The following is a 20,000-nucleotide window of genomic DNA, read 5'->3' as shown; positions in this document are numbered from 1 at the left end:
CCAGTTTATGGTAAATGCCCAAAGCCTCGTCCAATAGGCAGGTAGGCTGTGAACAGGCGCGGATTGCTAATAATGTGCGCACTTTTCTAGCTACACGTTTCTTTCCAAGCAGAAGCCGCTGCACTCATGTGCTTGAAAAGTTGTTTATGCTATTTTCGGCTTCATGGGAAGGCCGCGTGTTTGAGAAAATAGCCTCTCCGGAAGTACACGACGCGGCACGTTCTCAGAAACCTTACAGTGGCATACAGCGTTATGCTGCTCTGAATCAATACTTTGCCGCGGCGATCATTTTCTGATGTTCTGATGTTGGTGGTATGATTTTCACGCCCGTGTGCAGTAAATTCTGGTCGATTTAAAACCCAGGTGGACAAAAGCATAGTGTCCGCCACTACACCACAGGCTGCCTCATTATCCAGGACGAATTTTTCGTCGACTAAGAGGCTTTCGTTCTGAGAAATCCGTATGTATTTCCTTGTGGCTTCGTGCTAGAAATCGGTGGTTGTCTATTTTCTCTTTCTTTCCCTGCCTTATTATCGTATATTGGTTCGTGCTGCTAAAACCCAACTAATAAATTTTTATGTAGAATCTTTAGGAACTAGAGAATTATGTTATGCCAACGCCTAGAACGGCAGATGTTACACCGATGTGAAAGTTTTTGTAGCATGCCTATTGCATCAACAAAGTACCGTCTGCTTTCTATAAACCTTTCATTTAGCACGATTTTAGCGACAAGCGAGGTTATTATGGTCTTCGTGATGCTAAGGACCCCTCAGTCACCAATTTGGCAATAGTGCCTCTGTCCCGTTTTCACGACTCTGTGTATTACTACCATGTATTGGTAGCAGATTTGTGGGCAGGACGCATTCATTGTGGCGATAGTTTCGGGGTGTCTGCTGAGCGGATATGTGCTCATTGATGTGCTCAAGTTTTCGAATTGCAACATGGTGCTCAAAATAAATGAACACGGAATAGTTTATTTAGACTTATGAATAATTTTTTTTATCGTAATCGCCATTGTAGTACAAAGAACTGTTGCGAGAGGTCACATAATGATACTTGGAGAGATATCAGACGACAACGAGAAAGACCTGCACGGAGGTTAATCAGCTTGTGCAGCCTCGTGTGCCACCCCACATTTCGAAGCGCCAAAAAAAAAATGAAGAGAGTAAGCCAAAAGAAAAGAGTAAACAAGTGATCCGCACACAGATATGACAGCGATCATCGTGTGACCGCAGATGGTCGCTGAGCTATATTCTGTTTAGAAAGTGCGTGCAGCACTGCAGTTATGGCGTGGGCTGACGGCTGTGCATACCATGAACCCTTTATTTTTTTTTTCTTTAGCGAATGCTGTGTCGCTCCCTTTGTTTAATGCAGCAGGCTATGTCCGCATCTTTATTTGCTAAAAGAATGACAGCATATGAGGATGCACTCTCGTCGCATTGACAAACAGTGCAGGATACCCTGCCCGTTCGCAACACAAGCGTCAGCCTAGAGTAAAAAGGCAACTTTGACAATCAATTCGACTTTCAAGCCCGAAACTTAAGACAAAAGATTCACATTTTTTTCGCATATGTAATGGAACAATTCTCAAAAGAACAATACACGCTTAAATTATACTCAACAGCCTAGACGTACACAAAAGCGGCAACTTCCCCCTCCAGAGTTATTAGAAGCATTACATCGTTCGCCACTGCAATATCTACAAGCACTGAGAAACTTGCCTGCAGATTAGACGTGACTGGTCGTTATTTGCCGAAGAATGTAATTTTGCTAAAAAAAACTCCGCGTTATTGTTTTCGCCTAGTTAGGATTCCGTGTTAGTGGTAGCATAGTAAGATAGTGCTGAACAAAATGTCACCATTCACATGAAGTTCTCTCACATACATGGCATAAGGAATGAAAAACATGAATGAATACCAGATACGCCTTAAAAAATTTAATAAAATAAAGTTTGTGTGTAGCACTGAAAAAGTAGTCATCAGGTATAACTTTCAGGCGTGTGCGGCGCAAAAAGATCGCAGAAGTGCTGCAAAACTTTGCTACATTACATTTGACACTTCGCATTTCATTGGTGGTACAGCAAGATGTATCGGAAAAGAACGCGCGATGTTGGAAGTCTTGCGTATCTTAAGGGTTTCTCATGAGAAACGAAATCTGAAATCAACTACTCCGATCAACTATTTCAATCAAATGATCTGGATATATGTTTTGTGATTACATTTGACTCCGAAAGCAGACATCTTTTCCGAAGGCTGCTTCGTGTCTGTCAGTAAAAAAGAAGTGAAAACAATTATACAGAATCGGGCATTCTTAATTGGCGCTGGTTCCAATCAACTGTCCTCCCGGGGCCATTCCTGCTGTAGCTATGCTGGCCGCTGTGCGATTGCAGTGATGAGATGGACTCAATGACTCACGCAAAACCACTGACAAAAGATAACACGCAATTTTAATGGCACGTCATGGGAGGAGTTTTGCACAAACAACAAATCGCCCTTTAGAATAAGGAAGGTGTGTGCGGTACATAGCGTAACGCACTGTAGGTGTGTTCAGGTGCGAAGTAGTTTACCGCAAACTCACCCAAATCAGCTGCATCGCCTGGAATGCTCTTCATTTCTGTACTGCTGGGGTGATGAAGACATTCCCTACCAAGTCAATATTCAGGAATCCAGTATCACAGGAGCACGCAGCTTTGGGCAACATTTGCGTGTTAGGCACGCGCCCTTGGTATCCCTAATATTTGCGGATAAAAAGAACAACACCAAAAAATTTGCGTATGCAAATTTTGTTGCCCTCTAATCGCGTGTATTACACAATCACCATGACATTTACGTGGACGCGGGAACTGTGTGTGCTCACGCCATACTGTTTGACCAGTGAATGATTGAACTGGCAGTCAAGTGATACACTACAGACACGTGGTCGTGGCCCACACCTGCGCAGTCACACTGTCCACTTGCGACTCGCCCACGCCCACCGCACGAGCGATGCGGCTGTCTCTACCAGAAGCACGGGCAAAGTCGTGCAAGTCAACAGAACACCGAGCGAGCGTTGGTTCTGAGAACTGCCAGTGCCAGCAGACATCAGGGAGAGCGCCAGGAGGAAAGCGTTGGCGATAACGGCCACAACGGCCACACAGAGTACTGCTGGACGCGGGCAGGAACTGCGCTGCAGGCCAGTTGGCCCTTCTCTGCGCACAGCACGCACGTGTCCAGAAGCGGCCAGCAGGGTAAGAGAACCTGTCGGCACGCCAAACGCCAATGTTTCGCGGGCGCGAGGATCGAGGCAGGCGGAGGCGCCCAGAACAAGCGTCACGATTCCCAGAACGATTTGGGTAACGCGCAGTCTCAGAAGCACAGCCAAAGTACGGCAGCTTCGCATCGCTGTCGCCGTGGCCAGTTGCTGTCCCGGACTCAGGAAACCGAAAGTCGTCGTTTCTTCTTGAGCACTCGACGGGAAAAACAGGGGTGGAAGGTCCTGTCCCGCTGGGTCAACAACACTCGTGCACAGAGCTGGAACAACGACGACGCGCGGACTGGTGTCGGACGAAGCAGTAGGGGCGGAAGGTCCTCCGGTCCCCTCGGAAGGCTTGAACGTTGGCGATACGCTGGCTCTCCGAGAACGGTTCCCGTTTTCCTGGGCACCCGTGCACAACGTGACACGTGGAATAGAGGTTCTTCGTGGTGGGTCCGTGGCAAGACGAAGGATTCGAGGTGGTGGAAGCAGGCAGTTGTCGTCCCCGAGGGCAGCGGCGTTGGTCGCTTCGGCCATGGGAGAATGCGGCGGGAGCACGCGTCCATGGGACGCCTGCGACTCCGGTGGGCGCGTCGTCGTATTCGCGTGCCTCTGCCCGGGCTTAGTCCGTACGCGGGGCGAGTGAGCCGGCCAGCCAGCCGCGCGCGTGAGCTCGCAGCTTTCTGATCAATACTGGGGCATTGCGCTCGGCTCGTCCAGCCCTTCCTGGGTGCGCCGCGCCGCTCCACCTACACCGATAGACGCGGTTGGAGGAGCCGCTGCCGCTGGTGTCGCGCGGTGCGCTAAAAAAACCAGCGGGCGGGCCCAGGGCGACTGCGTAGCATGTCTTGCAACAAAGTGAGCGCTGAAGTTGTCGATCAGAAGGTTGTTTCTGTCCGAAAAGAGCAAAGATTCTTTCTAATACGAAGGGTGTTTCGAGTGATATTTTGCAAACAGGTTTGTGAATTTAGTGTGTCCCACTAAGGCGAACAAAGTTTCTTTGACCTTTTGACGTACACATAAGTCGCCGGAATTAAATCTCATGTATCTAAAGAACTGTCGCGTGGATGAGTACATAAATTGTACGTTCCGTTTATTTATTTATTTATTTATTTATCTATTTATTTATTTAATTATTTATTTATTTATTTATTTATTTATTTATGTAAAATGTCTTAAAGGCGTCAGAAGAGGGGCTGTGTAAAAGTAAACTTACGTAGTACATTCGTTCACAATACGTACGTACCAGGTCACATGATAAGGAGAAATGCAGAAGCTAAAATAATATTTATATAATGCATCACACGTAAAAAAAGCAATGCTAGCAAGGGTACAACATATAATAAGAGACTAATCCCACGACGTATTATCAATAAAGTCATGTTATACAGTATTGCGGTTCACAGAGAAGAAAGAAAAGAAACACTTCGACTCCTTTAAGCTGACTCTAACAAAACATAATATTTTCGTCGCCATCAATGGCTCACAAATCCCGCCGGAAGTGCCGACTGGGATGTAGGAGTGCAGCGTTTTAAATACGAAACATTTCTTGGCGAGCCATAGGCACTTTCAGCGTATCTATCTATCTATCTATCTATCTATCTATCTATCTATCTATCTATCTATCTATCTATCTATCTATCTATCTATCTATCTATCTATCTATCTATCTATCTATCTATCTATCTATCTATCTATCTATCTATCTATCTATCTATCTATCTATCTATCTATCTATCTATCTATCTATCTATCTATCTATCTATCTGTCCGCCTACGACTTCGTGTTCTTGCGGCCATTTCTTTGCAGTCAAACTTTGTTATAACGAAGTAGCATCAGGGCCCTTACTTAATTATTTCCGGTATTCGTTGTAACAATAGATACAAAAATCGTCTCTATCAAATCGGCCATCTGGCTCGCACAAAGACACTAGATACAAAAGCACATGCACTACGCAGAACAGTTTTATACAGTGTCCATGCATAAGAGGCACTTGTCTACTTTTGCAGTTTTGGTCTTTGGAATTTTCTTCAAGCAGCTCCTCCGTCTGTTGGAGACGTCCGTACTGCTTATTCCCGCCAATATTTCCGCACAAAATTTGACCACATTTCAAACCAAATTTTTTATGTGGCAACCACACTGTAAATAAAAATTTGGTTGTGAATTATATATAAATATTTATTGCGCTTTTTATGCTGCCTTTACAGTTTCGAGTTTCGCGACGTGTTTTGTTTGGTTATAAAACGAATAAATGTCACTAAAACCAAGTGTGACCAACCGAGTGCCTATTCAGTTATCTATGACCGATAATTTGTTACATTCGCGTCGCTCGAGTGGCAACTGGGTACTTTGATCATAAGGTTGCGGTCGCGAGCAATGGCGCGCACGCACTATCTCGATGGACATCGGTGGACAGCCTGTATACCCTTGCGCCTGTTGTTCTCTCACCGCTTACATCGTGCTGAGGCTACAGATAGCACGAAAACCTCTTGTGTATGACGAACATAAATGACCGGATATGCATGCTATATACCGGAATATAAGTTTCACTAGCATGGGACATAGCAGCATGTATATCCATGACACTCACTCTGCGTGACAATGAACGGCATGTCATGACACGAGGGCTTCGATTTGTCTGAAAGCCACACAATGCGGTGCATGCAGCTCCTCACTGACTGCTTCGCACCACATCGATTCCCATAGTTTGCGAGAGCCAACCTCTTCCAATTCTTTGATTAGCCAACCCGTGGTGTAAACACGTTAGACCTCTTGCTGACAAGCGCACCAGAATGAGATCGGACTCTTTCTTGCCAAAAAAGCCTATAGTGGCCGTAATTTAATATCTACAAGTAAAGAGAAAATCTGTGACAACACTCTTAATCAGGCCCTGGTTAAATGCTAGCTATATCCGGGAAACCAGACGAAAAATACCTGGTTTCCTGGCTATATCTAGCACTTTAAGTGGGTCCCGATTAAGAGTGTACAACAATACCGACTCTAACGAAATTAACGCCGAGCTCGAAGAATGTTTCGGCTAGTTTTATTCCCGTTTTTCAGCAACCTGTCTATAAATGAAAACTCGGTGCTGTTCAGAGACAAGATTACCTCTGTATCTCAAATATTGCAATTTCTAGCGCTAAATCAAATCCCTAGTTCACCGAATACATTGGTAAACACGGAGATAAGAAAGAACGCCGAACACGCTCGTGCACCTTCTACGTGGGAAAAAATACTGCAAGTGCTTCACCGATTACTGTACAGCAATATGCAATGCCTAAACCGACAATGTCGAAAACGGGACCAGTGAACGCATGACTTAAGACCAACACGCGTTTAACGACGCCGAGTATACAGGAACAGAAGACAAGAGGACGAAGGGTGCCTAGTCATGTCATTATGCTGCGCACGTTTTTGTTTTTTAGCTTGTTAGTAAAGGTCATGGCAGCACGCGTAAGAACAAGGACGACAACGAGATATAATGGAGGTTTTTGACTATTATGTTTCTGTGTCGTCCTCGTTTCTGACGCGCGCTGACATAAGCTATCTTGAATATCCAACTAGCTCGTCCGTACGTCTTAATGCTGCTATTCACCTTCAGACGATCCCACGCGTCAGGTGGTTGGCGCTAGTGTCTGTTGCAAGCACGCGTGAAAGCATATGCGTACGTGACTACTTAAGTGCACTTCATCTTCTCTTGTATAGTTGTACGCGCCGGAATGACAGCCAATCTCCCTATACCGTCTTTCGCAAGCGCCAACTCAAATTCCCACCACTTGTTTATAGCCGCGAGAACACGCCACACCTCTTTCCGTATCGGCCTAAACATTTTGGCCATTTACGAATAGCAGAGGCCGTAAGATACTCTCATATCGCACTTATTGGGGTATATTCTTAGGCTTTACTTTTCCGCACGACAGGAAAGCAATCCGTCATCGCGTTTCCTCGTGCTTCCGCCGTTTAATTCTAGCGACAATAGATAACCGGGTAAGTGCAAAAAATTGGGGGACCCTTAAGCTTCGCCTTTAAGAGTTCAACGCAATAGCGAAATCCGGCCCCTACTGCGCAGTTCAACCACTAAGTGCATACTTATTAATGTGTATTGTCACACACACACGCACACAGACACACACACGCGCGCGCGCGAGTGGTACAGGTTTTTGATCTAAAGCAAGAGTCGCATGGCCTCCAAGATACACGCCGCGTGCTTGCCATCTTGGATGTTATGAAGAGTCTCACAATGCCTCACAGATGGCAGCACATTATCTAGCGTTTGGTGTTTGCTTGATCAACGCCTCCTCTAGAAAGCCGGCGTTGGCTTGATATGTTTTCCGCTAGATGGACATAGTTGTCCATTTTTAGAGCTGTTTGAAAGTTCGTGTGTGTTTTTAGCGGCGATGGCTGCACTTTCCCGGCCTTTTTCGACGTAGTTTGATGGCCTCGCAAATGCGCCTACAAATCGCCGAATGGGCTCGTTTTCGTCGTGACACCTGCCGAACAAAACGCGTTAAGGAGACTCCTTCCACTACATGGCATTTATGTAGTGTTTTTTTCCGAAGCAGCTGCAAGTAACATCGTGGCTTTGTGGTAGGACACCTGCTTGCCGCGCGAACGGCCCGGGTTAGATCTTCAATGGCACCGACGATTTTCTTTTTTGTTGTATTTGCTTCTTTCTCGATTTTTCGCTCACGGACGATTTTTCGTTCACAACCAACGGTGCCGACACCGTCGCCCGACGCTGACACCGGAATTTCTGAGACACGAGCTCTTTAACGCTATCGCGCTAAAATGTCTCGTGTCAGATCAATCTTCTCAAAGCGTCCGACTGTTCAACGTTTTAGAGCGCAGCTCTTAGGCGCTCTTTCCTGTGCTAAGTGGCGTCGCCGTAACCGATAAGCGAACAAGGACTAAAGAGAGCGAACCCGGAGTTTTTCGATATCACAAGCCACTGGCCTCTAACCTCGCTTTCTTCCTCCGTTACGCGTGCTTTACCCTGTGTTGGAGCTCGTGCGCGTGCAGGGCTGGCACGTGCACTGCGGCTGGCTTCGCTTGTAACGGTGCTTTCGGTGCTTCGCTTGGTTCGCGACGCTGGCGATGCACAAAGTAGCACTCGAGCGCTGGCAGTTTCTGTGGCAATATGTAACTAATCTGACATTGCTAAATTGCGGATAGCCAAAACTTCAAACACAGCTGGCGCAGCCCCAAGACGAAGCTGCGCTCAGAATTCTCATTAGGAAGAATCGTAATCGTCGGTGAAGTTTTTTAGCTGTCAGTGCTTGCAATCCAGCTACCTGCATTAAAGTTCTTCCAGTACTCTAGTTTCCCTGCTTACTTTACCTTCTTGCATCACTGACTTACCAAAATTCGAAGGATATTTCGTGTGCTCATACACACTGACGTGACGCATACAATAAGCCACTCCCAATAAATTTAATGAAAATGTGTATAAATAACGTGGGCATCAGAATTGCAGATAAGGAATCCCTTGTTAATCGCCTGGGTCTTTATTTGCGTTGGCCGTGAACACTGATCTTCAAAACAAAACAAAAAAAAAAAAAAACGCCAGGCCTGCGCTGAAACCGCAGCACAGTCACAGCGAAAGCAGGAAGAGCGGCGTTTCTAGAGCCCGTTGTAAGCTCTCTTGGGGCTACAGTACAAGTACACTAGAAAGGTACCCACTACGCCATAAATCACAATTTTTGTGAAGTTGGGAAGCACCTACTAAGCCATTATTCGTCATTCTGCGGAGAAGCGAGGCACCAGCTACACGTCTGTAAGGCATTATGTGCACTTTGTTGACGCGACTACTGATGACGATGAAGAATCATGGCTCAGCCCTTTGTAACCGCTTGGAAGCTTTAAACGGCCCACCAGTTATGTAATTTGCATTGGGTGACGCCCGGTCGTTATTTCCCTCTCCCGTCATGCTGTATAACATGCGTTGACGTGAGAGGGAGACGGGGGGGGGGGGGAATGCCGAAGAACTTTACTGAGACCCCGAAGAAATGGATCATGCGCTTATGCGCTTCCTTGGCAACCAATACAAGTGCACTTCGAGGAACCCACTACGCTATAAATCATTGTAATTTTACTGAGACCCCGAGGAAATGGATCATGCGCTTATGGGCTTCCTTGGCAACATATACAAGTGCACTTGCGAGGAACCTACTACGCTCTAAATCATTGTAATTTTACTGAGACCCCGAGGAAATGGATCATGCGCTTATGGGCTTCCTTGGCAACCAATACAAGTGCACTTGCGAGGAACCTACTGCGCTATAAATCATTGTAATTTTTGAGAAGTAGGGCAGCAGGCACTTTGCCATTTTTCGTCATTCTACGGAGAGCCGTGGTACCTGCTAAACGCATGTAAGGCATTATGCGCACTTTGTTGATGCTGTGCCTGATGACGACGAAGAATTATGACAGAGCCATTTGTAATGGGTTGGAAGCATACAACAACCTACTCGTTGCGCAATTCGCATTGTGTGACGCCTGGTTACAGAATTGGCGTTGTGCGACGCTTGGTTCTTATTTTACTCTTCTACCACGCTATATTGCATATGCTAATGTGGTTCCATCCCGACATGAAGCCTGTATAGGACCTTTTTGTAAAGCAGTTTCAAGCACCGGCATGGCTCAGAGGTTGAATACTGAGCTCCCACGCAGAGGGCCCAGGTTCGAACCTCGTTCCATCCTGGAATTTTTTTTTTCTTATTTCGTTTTTTTTTTTCGAGCGATACTGGTTACGGGCACCGGCGGCGGCGGCGGCGGCGGCGGACAACTACGGCGCCAAAAACGGCCGGTGAAATGATCTCATAACAGCTTTCGCTGTAAAAAAGAAAACAATACGCGCTAGCATGACAGGAATGGGAAATAACAATTGCTGGCGTTTTACGCGCCAAAAACACGTTAAGATAATGAGGCACGCAGTAGTGGAGCGCTGCGAAATTTTCGATCACCTGGGGTTCTTTAAGGTGTACTTAAATATATGTACACGGGCCTCTGGTATTTTGCATTCATCGAAACCGCAACCTTCGGGTGTGCAGCTGAGCTCCGTAGCCACTGCAGCACCTCGGCGGCCGGAGAGGAAGGAAATAGTCAAGGATTATATGAAATATGCATCAATTTCACGAACTATTCTGCACCATACTGACACATGAAGAGAAGAGAGATATCGCACGGGGACTTAAGTTTTTCCTGTTCATGCAAATCAAACGCTGCGTAAGACTCTTACCAAAAGAGTTCACCTGGTAGACTAGCCAGGACGGCATGTGAAGGAAACCCGTGGACCCTGTGGCTTCATTGCTTCAGCCCTCTCGCTTTCTAGGTGAACTTTCCTATATCTCACGAGCCTGTATGCCTGCAGTTTTGTAGAGATGGCCAGCGCGTACATCTCAACCGTTATTACGCACACATCTGTGCACACGACGTGGGTAAACGGGTGTTTCAGCTGTTATGTTTGCTCGATCATAAAGAGTGGTCCTCTGGGTGTTAGATATGTACTGTGCTCCCCGCTAACTGACGCCCGAAGCCGAACCCAGCTATTTAAGATTCGGTGGGGTTCATAAAGTAAGCTGTGGGAGCCCTCACGATCGTGGTTCTCCCAGAATAAAAGCAGGACCTTGACGAAAACTGAGGTTATATATGCATCCACGGGTGGTGCGCTAATGTTATCTCGAGTGTCGATATCCGCTAGCGAGCTGTCTGTTCTCATTAGCTAAATAGCCACCATATCTTTTCCTACCTACATTTCACGTGGGTCTGGATCAAACTTTAACGTAGCTATACATGCTTCTCATGCAATCTTATTGACCAATTCTATCATCGCTACGACAAACCTCAAATGGAAGCACCTTACGCTTCAGTCACTCTCATTCCGGATTCTAAATTCACGTGTGTCTTTATTAAAATTACAGTAAAGAGAAACAATCAACCAGTATACACCAACTATTCTTTAAAATCTGCATTGTGAATTCTAGCATCATGAGGTTATGAACAGAAGAAATGAAAGACAAAGTATTATTTTTTAATTTCGTCGTCGAAATTTGTGCACATGAGTTTCAGCCTGACGTCACAAACGTAAAAACGTTTTTTCATATTTTTTCCAGACTGACTCACGAAGATTTCCTGTAGCTTAGTATGTTAAATCTCTTTCCCTGTTTGAAAACAACGTACAGACTTCATTTTTACAGAATAGAAACTATGTACACGTTAGCAGACGTTGTCAAGATCTTTAAGGTCACAGCGAGATGGTGCCGCAGCTTCAAGGTGGGACGGCCACCTGCAATTTATATTTTCCGGTTGTTTTGCTTATCAAACTTCTTCTCGCTGCAAAGGTCAAGTGTTTGCATTTTTGAGAGGGTAACTTATTAATACGCGTTCGTTTTTTTCATTCGATCGTTCACTCATTCGTTTGGTCGTTTATCCGTCCGTCCGTCCGTCCGTCTATCTATCTATCTATCTATCTATCTATCTATCTATCTATCTATCTATCTATCTATCTATCTATCTATCTATCTATCTATCTATCTATCTATCTATCTATCTATCTATCTGTCTGTCTGTCTGTCTGTCTGTCTGTCTGTCTGTCTGTCTGTCTGTCTGTCTGTCTGTCTGTCTGTCTGTCTGTCTGTCTGTCTGTCTGTCTGTCTGTCTGTCTGTCTGTCTGTCTGTCCGTCCGTCCGTCCGTCCGTCCGTCCGTTTATCTATCTATCTATCTATCTATCTATCTATCTATCTATCTATCTATCTATCTATCTATCTATCTATCTATCTATCTATCTATCTATCTGTCTGTCTGTCTGTCTGTCTGTCTGTCTGTCTGTCTGTCTGTCTGTCTGTCTGTCCGTCCGTCCGTCCGTCCGTCCGTCCGTTTATCTATCTATCTATCTATCTATCTATCTATCTATCTATCTATCTATCTATCTATCTATCTATCTATCTATCTATCTATCTATCTATCTATCTGTCTGTCTGTCTGTCTGTCTGTCTGTCTGTCTGTCTGTCTGTCTGTCTGTCTGTCTGTCTGTCTGTCCGTCCGTCCGTCCGTCCGTTTATCTATCTATCTATCTATCTATCTATCTATCTATCTATCTATCTATCTATCTATCTATCTATCTATCTATCTATCTATCTATCTATCTATCTATCTATCTATCTATCTATCTATCTATCTGTCTGTCTGTCTGTCTCTGTCTGTCTGTCTGTCTGTCCGTCCGTCCGTTTATCTATCTATCTATCTATCTATCTATCTATCTATCTATCTATCTATCTATCTATCTATCTGTCTGTCTGTCTGTCTGTCTGTCTGTCTGTCTGTCTGTCTGTCTGTCTGTCTGTCTGTCTGTCTGTCTGTCTGTCTGTCTGTCTGTCCGTCCGTCCGTCCGTCCGTCCGTCCGTCCGTCCGTCCGTCCGTCCGTCCGTCCGTCCGTCTGTCTGTCTGTCTGTCTGTCTGTCTGTCTGTCTGTCTGTCTGTCTGTCTGTCTGTCTGTCTGTCCGTCCGTCCGTCCGTCCGTCCGTCCGTCCGTCTATCTATCTATCTATCTATCTATCTATCTATCTATCTATCTATCTATCTATCTATCTATCTATCTATCTGTCTGTCTGTCTGTCTGTCTGTCTGTCTGTCTGTCTGTCTGTCCGTCCGTCCGTCCGTCCGTCCCTCTGTCTGTCTGTCTGTCTGTCTGTCCGTCCGTCCGTCCGTCCTCCGTCTATCTATCTATCTATCTATCTATCTATCTATCTATCTATCTATCTATCTATCTATCTATCTATCTATCTATCTATCTATCTATCTATCTATCTATCTATCTATCTATCCGCCTGGCTTGGATAAAACTTGGTATATGTGTCAATGGACGTAGCAGTGTGGAGCTTACCTATGTGTATTTTCTGTGTAAATTACAGCACTAAACATATACATTCGCACAGGATGATGTAGCAAACACGCCTTTGCTCTTTCCTGTTCGTGTATTCTAGTGCGATAGCGCTATGGCGGAGGTGGCTGTATTTCGATGGGGACTAATTCAAAGAACACCGTACACTTACACTTATCTAAATTCACGTTAAAGAATCCTAGGTGGGCCAAAATAATCCTGGTTTTACACTACAGCGTGCCCCAAAACCATTTCATGGTTTCGGACAGTATAACCACAGCAATCATTATTATACTAGTCCGCTAGGTTTCGGTCTTCCAAGCGAACTAGAAACAATCTGAAAGGTGTTTGTTGCTTGAAGAGTAATTGTTAAAACATTGAAAAAAAATTCAGTGTTTTCCCACTGTAACTGGAACTGTTAAGAGAAACTTCCTACTTTTCAACACTCCGCTGTTAGAAGAGATCTTGTTTTCATGCCTGAGTGCACCGTTAGATATCCCGTAAATAACCACTTCCCTTGGCCGTGGTGGTCTAGTGGTTATGACCCTCGACTGCTGACCCGAAAGTCACGGGATCGAATCCCGGCCGCGGCGGCTGCATTTTCGATGGAGGCGAAAATGCTTGAGGCCCGCGTGCTTAGATTTAGGGGCACGTTAAACAACCCCAGGTGGTCGAAATTTCCGGAGCACGCCACTACGGCGTCCCTCATAATCATATCGCGGTTTTGTGACGGTAAACACCAGATATTATTATTAATATTATTCACTAACCACTTTAGGTCGTGAAAAACCTGTATAATAATCCGTATTCCGACACGGTACAAACAGATAAATTGAGAGTCGCTAAAGGATAGGTGTGCCGCTAGGCATTACTAGCGATACGCCTGGCTGCTTTTCTTATAGATCGAGAAGCCTAGTAACGGCTGTTCTTGAGCAAATTTAGTACATGTGGTTGTATTATTGAAATCACTCAAATGCTTATGGTCATCAACATACGCACGAAAATAAGCGTAATTTGTCTCCAGAAACTGAGTGATACATTTATTATTTTTCTAGACACTTCACATGCAATATATATCCGTCTATACTAATTTGAAAGCTTACCCTTATAAGGCACAGGCCATGCGTAATATCCCTTAAAGCTAGTCGTCCTGCCTTGCGCCGTCATCTTTTCCCGCTCATGCGCCGCACTGTATAAATGCGGGGAGATTAGCCAACGCGCGGAACCGGAAGGCAGCTCCATTAGCCGACTGGAGGACAGAAAATAACAGCAATGGCAATCTAATCCTCGGGAGTGTTGCAAACATCTAAGCAGATTACCTTTCGCAACGCCAGCTTCGTTGCAAAAATTGCAATAAGCACTTTATTCACTTTCTTACGATTCGCTGTTGCTGAGCGGTTCGTCGTCATGTCAATAAATATTTTTGAGCGTATTTCAGCCACGAGGACTCAACTTGACAGGGATGTCACCGGAACTGATAAAAACATTTTGTACGCCTCCGAAAAATAGCACAGGAACCAATTCAATATAAAATTATCATGCCTAATTTACAAAAAAATATTTGGAACAAATTTCCGTGTAAGCTCTTAAAACAATGCTAACAAAAATTAATATTTGCAGCATTTACTACCCCATGTCTACTTTTCTTCGTGCCCGTGTACTTAGATTAGGTGCACGTTAAAGAACCCCAGGTGGTCGAAATTTCCGGAGCCCTCCACTATGGCGTCCCTTGTAATCATATCGTGGTTTTGCGACATTAAACTCCAGATATTATTAATATTATTATTAATAACTTTTCTTCGTACAGGGGTGGTCAAAGGTACCCAGGCCGTTCCGCCAGACCGAGAACTGTAGGAGCGGCCAAGCAAATTTTGATCGCTCCTGTACTTGTTGCTAACACTTTACTACTAGAGAAATATACGAGAAGTGGCAAACGCTGTGATTACTGCCCAGCGTCTCAGGGTAGTAAAGGTTACCGCTTGCGCTTGGGATGGCTTTGTAAACGTCACTATCTCTACACGCCACGGTATGATCACCTGCAATTGTGACGCTCTTATGAAATATCAGGCACATGTTTTTTATTATATCAAAATAGTGTGCCGCCTGATTTGCAGTGTTTCTAACCGAGCTTCCTTAATGTGTAATTGCGAAAGTGCTGTCAGCCTTGTGTAAATGTTAGGTTAATACAAGAGAGACAGCATTACTACAAGACTGAAATAATGTAACACTTCCTTATTTTCCATTCTGTCAGACCCCCGCCAACCCCCCCCCCCCCCCCACACACACACAAACAAACTCGGAGGTCACGAACGACAGACGGAAATAACAACCGGTTTAATTTTCTTTTCAACATAAGCACTGCTGCACAATAATTAAAAAGCAGGCTTCTTGTTCGTCCTCGGGCATGTCATTATTAATAACACCTTCATCGAGCCAACTTAGTTCCAACAAAGCTTGCGTAATGCAAGAACGTGTTGAAAATCAAATCCCTCTAATGCATTTTATCGACTCTGAAACGCCGCCAACTGCTCATTTCCGTAAATGTGTATTCACAGGGAAAGCGGATTGTGTGAAAATCAAGAACAACTTACCCCGAGAACCCGCCTCCTGGGATTAAGGAAACCATATACGCCCTTGCCTTCTGCAATGTCATCTCTTTGCTAAAACGCGGCATGCAGTTTTATTTAGTCCCTTTTTTGTCCATTTGTTGGTGTTTATATGATGGAATGAGACAGTTACAGCGCTTACCCTATATACTTCATTACTTTTACTAGCCCGCTTTCTGAATAGCACTAAGGATGCTTACACATTGCAGTTGATTAATTAATGGCATCTTCGGCTGGTCTTTTCGGAGAGCTCTAGTGCGGTCTCGCGAGTGGCATCATGTTCGGTTGATCGAAAGAGAGCGCACGCACTAAGTTGATGCCATCTCCCTTGCTGACCTTCCCGGAGGCCAGCGGCGAAAGCTACGGCAGCGATGACGATTTCAGCCGTGCCTACGAGCAGCAATTCTCTCTTTGATGGCTTGTTGCATGATAGTTGCATCCACGCGTGTGCCGTTTTACATTAAAACACCGACGGGGAGCTTCGGCTGGGCTTCGACGCGACTTCGACTAGAAACCGAAATTTGCTGTAGTCACGTGGTTCCTCCTGTGCCGGCTTTCCTCCGACAGCGAGTTTCACGTTCGGCACGCGCGTTAATGCTCTGCCTCAGAGCGCAATCAATTCGTGCACCTGTGAGTCGGAGGACGGAGGCGACCAGTCGAAGATACCATCAATCAAAGTCAGTTCTACCCCAAGTGAAAGCTGTACGAACTGCGGAGCACTCATTCACCTGTGCTTCCCTTGTGTTTAACTTGTGTTTACCTGCTCTTTTCTGCTGTGTGCTGTTTTTCTTCGTTTGATTATGCGATATTATTGCGATAGCAATTTTATGGACAGTCTCGGCTGGATTTTGCCGTCACCGGCGCCGTCGTCATGCGTCATGCACCGTATATGTATAAGTATGTATATATATATATATATATATATATATATATACATATATATATATATATATGTATATATATATATATATATATATATATATATATATATATATATATATATATATATATATATATATATATATATTAGATCCCCAAAGAAAAAAAAATCAGAAAAGTGCTCCCGAAGCGCGGAATCGAACCAGGGACCTCTTGCTCCGCAGCGAGTGGCGCTAACAACTACGCCGCGGAACGCAGAGCGTCCGCGTAGCTAACGGCGAGCGTTATATACATACCCTTTACCGCTGGACGGACTGGGAGACAGCAGGCGCTTATAAGCGTTTCTTCATTACCAGCGAGATGGCGCTAGGAGCGCGACGGGCGCAGAGCCCCTCGATGGGGAGTCTGGCGAATGGGCGGGGCAGTGACGTCGCGGCGCAGCGATGACGCTGTTCACGTCACCGCCACGCCTCCGCTCCGGCGGCGTCCGCCATATATAGTCTTTCCGCGCGACGGGCGCGCGGCTGAGGCTATGTACGCGCTGTTCATTCGTGAAATCTAGCGCTCCTAAATAAATTGCGAAAGCGAAATTGTGCAAGAACATTGTTAGACAAATTTAATGATGACTATGGAGTGAATTAGGCGTGTCCAAATCATCGTGAAACTCAGTTGGGCACGCCGATTCGAGTCCACGACGTTCTACGATACGCGCTGCGCTTTTAGAGCGCAGTTCTTTGGCGTCTATTCCTGCGTTGTTCGGCATCGCCGTTGGCGTAGTCGGCGTAACCGATAGAGCGAACGAGGACGAAGGATAGCGAACGTGGATTCTGTCGATATCACGAGCCAATGGCCTCTAACATCGCTTTCTTCATCCGTCATGCGTGCTCGCCCTTTGGTCGGAGCTCGTGGGCATGCAGGGCTGGTGGGTGCGCTGCTACTGTCTCGCTTGTCGTGACGGGGACGTCGATGACGCCTGCAATGCACAGAGTGGCGTGCGTAGCACTCGAGCACTGGCAGTTTCTGTGGCAATATGTAACGAATGTTCCAATGCGGATAGCCAGAAATTCAAACACAGTTCGCGTTGCCTCAACACAAAGCTGCGCTCAGAATTCGCATGAGGGAGTATCGTGATCATCGGTGACTTTGCGAGCTATGAAGACCTGTGGGTTTGCGTCTATCTTGGTTTTTTTTTAAATGCGAAGCATTTCTTAGCGAACTTCTGCGACTTTGAGCGTATCTATCTTTCTATCTACCTATCTAGCCGCCTACGAATTTGTGCTCTCCTGGCCGTTTCGTTCATGGGGTGTATACCAAAATTGGTATGGCGTAATGTGACTGTATTGCAAACGTAAATGACTGGTCATAACATGAAAATGATGACATGCATGTCATGCACAGCACGATTTACATGCCACAGTCTTGGTGCTTTTGCGGCCGTTTCGTTAATTTGATATATACCAAAATTGGTATGGCTTGACAAGAGTGTATGGCGAACATAAATAACAAGAGTTATTATGAAAATCATGACACACATTTCATGTACAGCACGACTTACGTGCCACGCTCATGGTGCGCTGGCGGACGTTTCGCTAGCTTGATATAGACCTAAATTGGTATTGCGTGACATGACTGTGTGACGAACATAAATAACGGGAGTTATTACGAAAATCATGACACACGTACGTGTCATGTATAAGATGACTTACGTGTCACGCTCATGGTGCGCTAGCTTGATATACACTAAAATTGGTAGTGCGCGACATCACTGTGTGACGAATATAAATAACGGGAGTGAATGTGAAAATCGTGACACGCGCGTCATGTACAGCATGACTTACGTGCCACGCTCATGGAGCGCTGGCGGCCGTTTCGCTTGCTTGATATACACCAAAATTGGTAGTGTGCGACATGACTGTGTGACGAATATAAATAACGGGAGTATATCATGACACGCATGTCATGTACAGCATGACTTACGTGCCACGCTCATGGTGCGATGGCGGCCGTTCCGCCAGATTGATATACACCAAAATTGGTATTGCGTGATGTGACTCTGTGACGAGCATATATAACAAGTGTGATTTTTGGAACATGTCACGTGACAAGTGTTACGTGAGAATCATTGCATACCGCGCCGGAAAAGTCTGTGCACGTGTTCTGGCAGCAAAGCAGAAGATAAAGAAGAGGACGGATTGTGTGCCGGTTCATGATGATGACAATTTTTATTCGCCACTAACGCGGATTCTCCAAGCTTAAACAGCTCTGCTTTTAAAAGAAACAGAGATACCAGCGCACGTAATTGGATTAAGGCCACAAAAGCGCAAAAGCGGGCGTACACAAGCGGCTTGGTGATCTCGAGGCCTAAAATTCCCTCTTAGAGAATTTTAGTGCCGGGATCCCAAAGTGCCTTGCGTACGTAAGCCCCTTACGTTCCTTTGTATAGTCCATGGGTGCGGCTGAGAGTACAAGGGAAGGTAAGAGGGTGAATAAGGAAGCGGCTTGGAGTCGCCGGCACTAAAACTCTCTAATAAGAGAGAGAAAAAAAAACTCACAGGGTCCCTTATGCATTCGCCTAAGACCACTCGAAGGCGAAAGCCGTTTTCCTCTTCTTCAGTTGATGTATTGTACCTCACGCCGTCGCCCCCCCCCCCCCTCGAAAGCTTTGTGACCTAACATTGTTTTGCACTGCCTCCAAGATCGGGGCACTGCAGTCTTTCTACACCACATCTGGTCATGTGCTGACATCATCGCGTGAAGTCACGTTATTCGACGTCATGATGACGTCACAATCTTTGGTCGTATGGTCTCGTCATTACGTGATGATTTTTGACATCCCTCGTGTTGACGCCGCCGACACGGGACGCCGACGCCGCGGACGCCGGCGGTCAATTTTCGCGTTTGCTGAGGCATCTAAGGTTTTCGTCAGAGCAGGTGCAGGATCCCCAGTAGGCGCGCGTTAAATGAAACCAATACCTCCGAGTGGAGGTATTACACAAAGCACTTCTTATTTCGGATTCATCGTGCATCATCGTCAACATGTTCATGCGGCCACGACGACGAGGATGTGCATCATCTGTTGCTCGACTGTCCGAAGTACGACACGCATAGACAGCGACTCGAACAAGAACTTCACACGCTGGACTCTGAGCGAACGTTTTCCTTAGAGAAAATACTAGGCCCATGGCCGACTAGGATAAACCGTAAAGCAATGAAAGTGCTCCAGCGTTATTTTGGAGACACTAATATTTGCGATGGCTACTGAGTTCTTGAACTTATGCGACTGTGGATATGTATATATATATATTTTTTTATTTATTCTGTTATCTTAACAACTATGTGGAAAGGGGTAGCCGTCACCAAGCAATGGTGACAACAACTCCTTCATTTATTTTCTATTTCAATAAA

General features: G+C 45.6%; 1 protein-coding gene across 1 annotated transcript; it reads right to left on the bottom strand.

Moving 5' to 3' along the window:
* Nucleotides 1-2,443: 2,443 nt before the first annotated feature.
* On the bottom strand, nt 2,444-4,110 carry LOC119393035 (uncharacterized). Its single transcript, XM_037659888.1, has one exon. It carries the CDS (start codon nt 3,766-3,768, stop codon nt 2,941-2,943), a length of 828 nt encoding a protein of 275 aa, XP_037515816.1. The 5' UTR covers nt 3,769-4,110; the 3' UTR covers nt 2,444-2,940.
* Nucleotides 4,111-20,000: the final 15,890 nt, after the last annotated feature.

This window comes from Rhipicephalus sanguineus, chromosome 5 (genome assembly GCF_013339695.2).
Source record: "Rhipicephalus sanguineus isolate Rsan-2018 chromosome 5, BIME_Rsan_1.4, whole genome shotgun sequence".
Lineage (NCBI taxonomy): Eukaryota > Metazoa > Arthropoda > Arachnida > Ixodida > Ixodidae > Rhipicephalus > Rhipicephalus sanguineus.
This window is presented reverse-complemented; position numbering and strand designations above follow the sequence as displayed.

Coding starts and splice junctions, on each gene's coding strand:
- LOC119393035 (XM_037659888.1), bottom strand. CDS start 3,768: ATGGCCGAAGCGACCAACGCCGCTGCCCTCGGGGACGACAACTGCCTG.